General features: G+C 31.2%; 1 protein-coding gene across 2 annotated transcripts; it reads right to left on the bottom strand.

Moving 5' to 3' along the window:
* Positions 1-1,772: 1,772 nt before the first annotated feature.
* On the bottom strand, positions 1,773-6,059 carry LOC130950702 (elongation factor 2). Of its 2 annotated transcripts, XM_057879263.1 has the most exons (4): positions 5,857-6,059; positions 5,142-5,186; positions 4,956-5,043; positions 1,773-4,392 (listed from the first exon to the last, which is right to left on the bottom strand). In XM_057879263.1, exons 2-4 carry the CDS (start codon positions 5,142-5,144, stop codon positions 1,952-1,954), a joined length of 2,532 nt encoding a protein of 843 aa, XP_057735246.1. In that variant the 5' UTR covers positions 5,145-5,186; positions 5,857-6,059; the 3' UTR covers positions 1,773-1,951. The 2 variants fall into 2 exon arrangements, with proteins under 2 accessions (XP_057735246.1, XP_057735245.1); XM_057879262.1 differs by lacking the exons at positions 5,142-5,186; positions 5,857-6,059 and having other exon boundaries at positions 4,956-5,055.
* Between the last annotated feature and the right edge of the window lie 2,976 nt (positions 6,060-9,035).

Below are 9,035 nucleotides of genomic sequence, written 5' to 3'. Positions count from 1 at the left end.
TTCTATTGGTATATAAATTATTAAAATTATTAAATTCGTTTATAAATTCTAATTAATTAATAATTTTTATTTTTATTTATTTTAATTATTTGTTTGATATTATAACTTATATCATAAAATTTGAAATTTTTTAAATAATAATTTAATTATTTTAATTACCAAAATAAATAATTTGTAGCGTACTTACCAATTTACACTATATTTATTTATTTCATTTACATATGTGTATTTTTTCAATTTTCACATGTCTTGTTTACACATAAAAAATTATCTCATTTATAGTATAGAACGATATATATGTATTTATAAATAATTAAATATAATTTTTAAAAATAATAAAAAATATTAATAATTTAAATTAGACCAAATTTTGTAAAAATGGAATGTTTCAAATAATAGAAAAGATAAACGATTTTAAATAATAGAAAAGATAATCCGTGCATTTTAAATAATAGAAAATATGGACACGTTAACACATTTACTGTAAAAGCACATAAGTGCAACGTTAACTGCCCATTGTTGACACAGTTATTAAGATAAAATTAGTTAGAGTTTACCTAAAGCAATTCAGATAATATTTCAAATTTTTAAATGACAAAATTTTTAAATTTTTTATGCACTCTCTTGAATATTAATTTTTAAATTTAAATTATATATATTTCAAATTTTGTTTGTCACATGAGAGTGTATAAAAATTTGAAATATAATTTAAATATAGGTGATTTATTTGATGACACAGTTAATGAAGATCACGACTCTATTGGCATAGAATATAAAATTTTTTCTATTTAAGTTGGTTGTACAAAATTTGTTACAAAGTTTAATCCAATTTAAATTATTAATATTTTTTATTATTTTTAAAAATTATATTTAATTATTTATAAATACATATATCTCGTTTATACTATAAACGATATAATTTTTTATGTGTAAACAAGATATATAAAAATTGACAAAAATATACATATGTAAACGAAATAAATAAACGTAGTGTAAATTGGTAAGTACGCTATAAATTATTTATTTTGATAATTAAAATAATTAAATTATTTATTTAAAAATTTCAAATTTTATGAGATAAATTATAATATCAAATAAATAATTAAAATAAATAAAAATAAAAATTATTAATTAATTAAAATTTATAAATGAATTTAATAATTTTAATAACTTATATACCAATAGAATATATTAAATTTTCACATGTTATTAAGCTGATTCTATCACTAATCGGATAATATTAATTGCATTTTGTTCCATCAAATGATCAAAATCTTGAACATGATGAAAAATGAAAAGGATTTCGTTATTTGATGTGTCTCCAAATATGACTTGTTTCAATAGATTGATCTTCGAAGAATCGTCCGAAGAACTCGAGGATAATAACAATGCAAAAATATACGTGTTTTTTATTCTTTTAGAAAGATTAAAAGAAATAAGCTGCATATTTGTGTTAATAAGTTAAGAAAACTTGTTTATGAAAACATAACATAATCTCTTAAAAAATATACCAAAGAATCGTAATTTCTACGAAAATAACATAAACCTCAACGGTTTGAAGACAAATTTGGAGTTTCACTTCCCTAAACAACATAATATCTATTCGTGAAACCATAAACACATCCCTATATAAAATTACTTTCATCAATAAATTCTGACTATTTCTCGATCCTAAAAAGGAAAAATCCAAATATTCCATGTCCGGCTATCAGTCACCATCACAAGCAAAAAAATTGCACGACTACTGGAAGGCATAATTTAAGCAAAATTCATAAAAAAGTAATATGACAAGCATCAATATAATCATAGACCAGATATTCATCGATGCAGAGACAAATAATTCAAGTACAACAATCTCCGGATCAAAACCAGAATAACAAAACTTAAGATAACAGTTTTTTCATAGTTAGAAATTCAACTAAGGCCACAAAATAGAATGGCAGAAAACAATTTAAAGCTTGTCCTCGTACTCGGAGAGGGGGGTCATTTGCTCCTTCAAACCTTTCCTCTTGCGGATATCCATGACCAGTTGTGAAGCTTGGGATCCGGACTCCAATGGATCAGAAGACATCATGTCCCAATGATCAAAGACACATTGTGGGAAAGCTTGACCAGAAGTTGCAGCTCTCAAGGTGCTGGAGAATCCGAAGGACTCAATGACAGGGAGGTAGGCCTTGATATTGTAGAGCGGGGTACCAGGCCTCTGCATTTCCTCAAACACATGTCCACGCTTCTGGTTCAGAACACTGTAAATACCGCCAAGAGCTTGTTCAGGAGCTTGGATTTCAACCAAGTAGACAGGCTCAAGAAGCCTGGGCTTGGCGGTCAACTGGGAAGCATAGAAGACTCTCCTGGCAGTAGGAATAATCTGACCACCACCTCTATGGATAGCATCAGCATGAAGGACAACATCACAGACTTCAAAGCAGATAGCTCTCATGTTTTCTTCGGCCAGAGCACCTTCCTTTGAAGCCCACTGGAAGCCTGCAACCACGGAGTCCTTGATTTCATTCAAGTACTGGACTCCCTTACACATATCAACCACCATGTTGGGTCCAGTGGTTTCAGGGCCAAAACACCAGATTTTCTTGGCAAGATCCTTGTCCCAACCATACTCTTCAGACAAGATCTTGGAGCGGACTTTGGGATCATCTCTTGGTCCAATCTTGCCATCATCAATGGCCTCTGCAAGACCATCCTCCATTGGCCTAGCTTCCATATAGAGACGGTTGTGCTTGTTGGGTGACTTGCTCATGACAGTGCGGCATGACCTCTCCAGAACAGTCTCACGGAAAGACACAACAGGGTCAGACTTGATGATCTCAGCTCCTCCCATGAAATCTTCTTGCAAGTCCTTCAAGCAAATTTCTAAATGAAGCTCACCAGCACCAGCAACAATGTGCTCTCCTGACTCCTCAATAGTACAGAGAACCATAGGATCTGATTTGGCCAACCTCTTGAGACCTTCAACAAGCTTAGGAAGATCAGATGCAACCTTACACTGAACAGCAACACGCACAACAGGTGAGACAGAAAACTTCATGGCTCGGATCGGATGGGCATCCACTTCCTTCTCATTTGTCAATGTGGCATTCTTTGTGATAAATTGATCCAAACCAACCATGGCAACTGTGTTACCACAAGGAACATCCTCCACTGTTTCCTGCCTCTTTCCCATCCAAATGACAGTCCTCTGCACACTTTTCACGTACAGGTCTTTCTTCTCACCAGGAACGTAATTTGGTCCCATAATTCTGACCTTCAGACCGGTTGACACCCTCCCAGAGAAAACACGGCCGAAAGCAAAGAACCGACCCTTGTCAGATGCAGGAATCATCTTAGAGACATAAAGCATTAGAGGGCCTTCAGGATCACAGGCTCTAATTGCAGCAGCATATTGATCATCCAGGGGACCCTCATACAAATTCTCAACACGATACTTTTGGGCCTTAGCTGGAGAGGGAAGGTGAAATATCATCATTTCCAAGAGTGCAGTACTTGCTGGGAGCCAGGTTTGCATGACACGTTTCATCAATGCTTTACCCATCAAGTCCTTCTCATCAGACTTCATGGTAACTCCCAACTTCTGCAACATAGGCCAGAGTTTATCCTTCTGGTCATTCATACAAGTGTTGATTATTTGCTTGATGGGCTCATAACAGAACTGGACAAACCCACGTTTACATGTAGCACTACCAGTGTTCTTGCTGGTCCATTTCTTTGTAGCAGGATCAAAGAAGTTTTCACCCCAGAGCCTTTCCATCATCTTTGATTCATCAACACCGAATTTTGAGGCATACATTTTTGCGAAGTTCGTCAAGGTAAAAGCCCAGCCGTGCAAACCAGCAGAGAAAGCAACTGTTCCTTTCTCTGGGTATACCTGGCAATCACCAAGCAATGGATCTTCATATGTAGCCATGATCACATTGGCATTCTCAATAACCCTTGAGAAGGTCTGGTAAGCCTCCTCTCCATCCACCTGGAGCTCCAGGAAGCATCTGTCCATCTTGTTGACAGTCAGAACAGGCCTAATCCTTTCTCCAAGGGCCTGTCGCAGCACAGTTTCAGTTTGCACACAGACACCTTCAATACAATCCACCACCACTAGAGCTCCGTCAGTAATACGGAGAGCAGCAGTAACCTCTGATGAGAAATCGACATGCCCGGGTGAATCAATGAGATTGATGAGATACTCGTTTCCTTGGCGTTCTCCTTTGTAATTCTTGAGGGCTTCATCAGTCATTTCATAGTAGAGAGAGATACCAGTAGACTTGATTGTAATACCACGCTCAGCTTCATCTGCCCGGGTATCAGTCATTCGGACATCACCTGCCACTTCTTGTGCAATAATTCCAGCAGCAGCCACCAGAGAATCGGTGAGAGTTGATTTTCCTGCATTTAGTTTCAAAAGCCATATAAAAGTGTTGTTCAATTAGATAAACCATAGAAGCTAATATAGTAACACAAAACATTACAATGCAACTCTGATAAACAGGAAAAACAGTAGTAACAGTTGTAACAAAAGCATTTGTTGATGTTAAAAAAATAAATAAATAAATGTCAGGAGCATTAATAGACTGAAATAAATAATCAAAACAATTTTCTCTATCAAATATCCAACAATAAAACGTTAAAAAGTGTCACTACATATGTTTGTGTTTGCGACAATATGTTTTAGTTAAAAACTATATTCCTTACTTTTTGTAGAAAATAATATTTTTGGTAAAACAAGCCTAAAATAGAAACTCTTAGTGATTTCCGCATGAGTAATAGAATAACTTCGTAAAAAAAATGGACAAATTTCATATATCATGAAAACAACTTTTTCAACTTCATCAAACACAAAATACCAATACATGTTACATACAAATAGAGAGAACATCATGGAAATCTCGAAAGTGCACTACAGAGAATGTAAACAAAACAAGGTAAACTAAAGTCTAAACAATACATACCGTGATCGACATGAGCAATCACAGACATGTTACGGATATTATGCTTGTAGTCCATAATACGACGGAGCTCTTCAGCTGTGAACTTCACCTGTAAATACATAAAAGAAATCACACATAAGATATTAGGCAAACTCATCTGAGAAAATAAATAAACTGAACGTAAAAACACGTTAGTAATCAACTTACCATCTTGTCTAGTCTTTATTTCCACACACAGAAAATCCTTCAAAGCTGAAATGCCAAAATCACCAAATCATTAGCTAAACAGTAAGACATCAGAGGCAAAATACCAAAGAATACATTAATTTATAGAGAAAGAAACATCAAAAAGAAATTACAGGAAAACGGAAAAAGTTGATCGTTCACTGCTGCAATCTAACAAAACATATTATACGCTTAACACAGATAAAGGAACTATCCCTAGTTTCAAACATATACGAAAAAAAAGTCATCGATTCAAAAAGCGCGAGTAAAAATACTTTGTCAAAGGCAACATCGAAGCTCATATAGTATATCGAACCACAATCTATCACTCAAAATAGAAAAAATAAATAAATAAGAAAAAGTATTACTAATCAAAAGAGTGAAATTACAACAACAAAACCAGATCTTGAAAACTACAGAGAGCTTTTAAGAACGTCACATCGGAAAAACAAAGATAACAACTGAATCAAGAGAGACAGGTCAATTTAACACGCAAACTATAATCAAAACAACTCGGAAGAGAAGAAGAACAATAATAAGAAACTCAGAATAAATCGAGTATTGGGCTAAAAGCACAGATCTGTAGCAAACCGAAGAGAGAATAAAAAAAGCAACAGAGAGAAACAACGTATACCGATCTGTTTGGATGAAAACAAGTAACAGAAATAATGGAGAAATTTTGAAGGGAATAACGAACCTGAAAGAGCAAAAAGGAAAAGGAGGAAGAAGAAGATAGTGTGGCGGCCAAGGGTTACGGCTTGGCCTCTCTCTAAATTGGGTTGAAAATGAGAGAATACTAGAATAGTGTGAATTGTGAAGTGAGGCGTGAGGAGGCTAAGATAGCTAATTTAATTTGCGAGAAATGATAGAATGTGATTCCAATTTTTTTTTTTTTTTCAGACAGTTCTCTTATTTATTGTGTTTACGTGTCGTAGATCTTTCGAATATTCGTTTGATAGGTATATTTTTTATGTTAAATTTTGTCTTAAAAAATTTTATTTTATTATAATTAAAAAAATTCTTGTTAAATATACTTTATTTTGGTGTATTTATATATTTTTGGAAACGATAATAATAATTGTCATTGTTAAATATGACTTATTTTTTAATTTATAATTTAAAAATTTTTTTGAAGAAGTTATACTTGTTATTTGTGTATTTTTGTGTATTCCTATGTACTATTTGTAGATCTATATACTATTTGGAGATGATAATAATAAATTAAAAACGCGAGATTGAAAAAAATTAAAGAGAATTTGCGGAGTTAGATGAACTTACTCTAAAAAAAATCGTATTTGAGAAATTAAAGTTCAAAAATAATTTTGGGGAAATATAAATTTTTTTTAATTCCGAACAAAAATTCTTAAATATCATTATATAGCGGGATATTTAACTTTATTTTTAATATATATTTTAAAATAAGTTTAAAAATAATATATATTATTAAAATAAAAATATTTAAAATATTATTATAAATTATCTAAAAAATACTGTATATATACGTTGTGTGCCCGTATCTTATAAGAATTTTAAATTTAAGTGTCTATGTATAATGTTTTGTGTCGGTGTCCGTTACATAGATTTTTGGCCATTATTTTTAGAGTTTAATTTTTATGTATAGATAATGTAAAATATTTTAGACAACAACTCATTTTATGCAATTAAATGCACATGTAAAAAGATTTTATAATGATAGTGAATCAAAATTAAATTCTTATTTATTTTTAACTATTAACTTAATTTTTATAGTATGATAATCTAACAATATATTTTAATTCATACTTTTAAATATTAATTGATAATGGCCCAAAATAATAAATTATGATGACGAGGCTTGCTACACATACAAGTCTTTTTGACTTACAAGTTTTACAAGTTGCTACATATTAGAGTCTTTTAATGCGTTATTTAATTTCCAAAGCGCTACACTCACCGTGAATTATGAACGACTCCTCTTCCTCTTCCTCTTCCTCTTCCTCTTCCTCTTCCTCTTCCTCACCGTGAATTATGAACAACTCATCTTCATCTTCCTTTTCCTCTTCCTCTTCCTCTTCTTCTTCTTCTTCTTCTTCTTCTTCTTCACTCACCGTGGATTATGAACAACTCATCTTCCTCTTCCTCTTCCTCTTCCTCTTCCTCTTCTTCTCCTTCTTCTTCTTCTTCCTCCTCCTCCATGTATTTCTTCGTTATTCTCTTTGCCTTTTCATTAGTTGTTTTATTTGCGTTTATTACTGGTATTCTTGCTTCGTTTTTTTTCGATTTTCATGGTTTCTGAAATCAAGCTTTGAAATCGTTTTGAAGATAATGAAACTTCAGAAATACACCCAAACGATTATAGAAAATACACCCAAACGATTATAGAAAATACACCCAAACGATATTTCTTCGTTATTCTCTTTGCCTTTTCATTAGTTGTTTTACTTGCATTTATTACTGGTATTCTTGCTTCTTTTTTTTCGATTTTCATGGTTTCTGAAATCAAACTTTGAAATCGTTTTGAAAATAATAGAACTTCAGAAATACACCCAAACGATTATAGAAAATACACCCAAACGATTATAGAAAATACACCCAAACGATATTTCTTCGTTATTCTCTTTGCCTTTTCATTAGTTGTTTTACTCGTTTATTACTGGTATTCTTACTTCTTTTTTTCGATTTTCATGGTTTCTGAAATCAAGCTTTGAAATCGTTTTGAAAATAATGAAACTTCAGAAATACACCCAAACGATTACAGAAAATACACCCAAACGATTATAGAAAATACACCCAAAGGACACTTATGGATAATTCAGAAACTCTTCTCTTTCTCCTCCTCATATTCTGCTGCTTCTTCTTCTTCAAAATGATTTCAGAGCTTGATATCAAAAAATAATGGAAATCAAGAATAACGAAAAAAGAAAACAAAGAGAAAAGCACGTAAATGAAGAAGGAGAAAGAGAAGGCAAAAAACGAAAGAAAAGAAGAAGAAGAAGAGGAGGAAGAGGAAGAAGAATTGCAGCAAGAAGAAGAACGATGCAGTGAAATTGTGCAGTAACGGTTGAAGAAGGAGAAAGAGAAAGTAAGAAACGAAAGAAAAAAAGAAGAAGAGGAAGAGGAAGAAGAACGTGCAGTAACGTTCAAGCGCGTTAATATAATAACTTGTAAAGACTTGTATAAAAAAATGCTTGTATACGGAGAATTTCTAACATTTTGCTTAATTTATTATGAAATATGTTAGGGATTATCAAAATTTATTATTTTTTGTCATCATTTAGTCATCAACTTAATTCATTTAGTCTAATTTATTTAATCTAGTAATATAATAACATACTTTATCCTATACTTTTAAGTATTACTGACTAATTAGTGGCCAAAAATAATAAATTTTGATGATTTTTTAACATCTTTCGTTTATTATTTATTCATAAATAAGCTTAATCATAAAAGAATAAACATAATTAATTAAGTTTTAATTAGTTCATATTTTTGTATTAATATTATTTTAGTCTCGCTTTTTAAAAATTAGGGATTTAAAATAAAAAATTAAAAACAGTAACTAATATTGTAAATACAAATATTTAACTAAAAATGTTATAGATAAAAGTATTAATCTAACAATAATAAAAGCAATTTTATTGGGTGAACATCAAATAATTTTTTATTTATAGACATTTTTATAATAATAATAATAATAATAATAATAATAATAATAATAATAATAATAATAATAATAATAATAATTTTTGAATAGAATTAACTTGAATTGTATTTCATAATTATATAATTGTATTTAAAATTAGGATAAATCACACATTTAAAATAATTTGGCTTTAATGTTACATAATTGTCCTATTTTAAATTAGGTTACGAATTTGTCTTATATAAATCATTCTG

This window comes from Arachis stenosperma, chromosome 9, assembly GCF_014773155.1.
Source record: "Arachis stenosperma cultivar V10309 chromosome 9, arast.V10309.gnm1.PFL2, whole genome shotgun sequence".
Taxonomy (NCBI): domain Eukaryota; kingdom Viridiplantae; phylum Streptophyta; class Magnoliopsida; order Fabales; family Fabaceae; genus Arachis; species Arachis stenosperma.
Note: the sequence above shows the minus strand (reverse complement) of the source record. Positions and strands in the feature narration are given on the sequence as shown.

Bases quoted from the DNA above. Each gene is read 5' to 3' on its own strand.
- LOC130950702 (XM_057879262.1), bottom strand. From the start codon at position 5,055: ATGTATTTACAGGTGAAGTTCACAGCTGAAGAGCTCCGTCGTATTATG. The intron at 4,393-4,955 runs GTATGTATTGTT...AACTAAATGCAG, and splicing joins GATTGCTCATGTCGATCACG to GAAAATCAACTCTCACCGAT.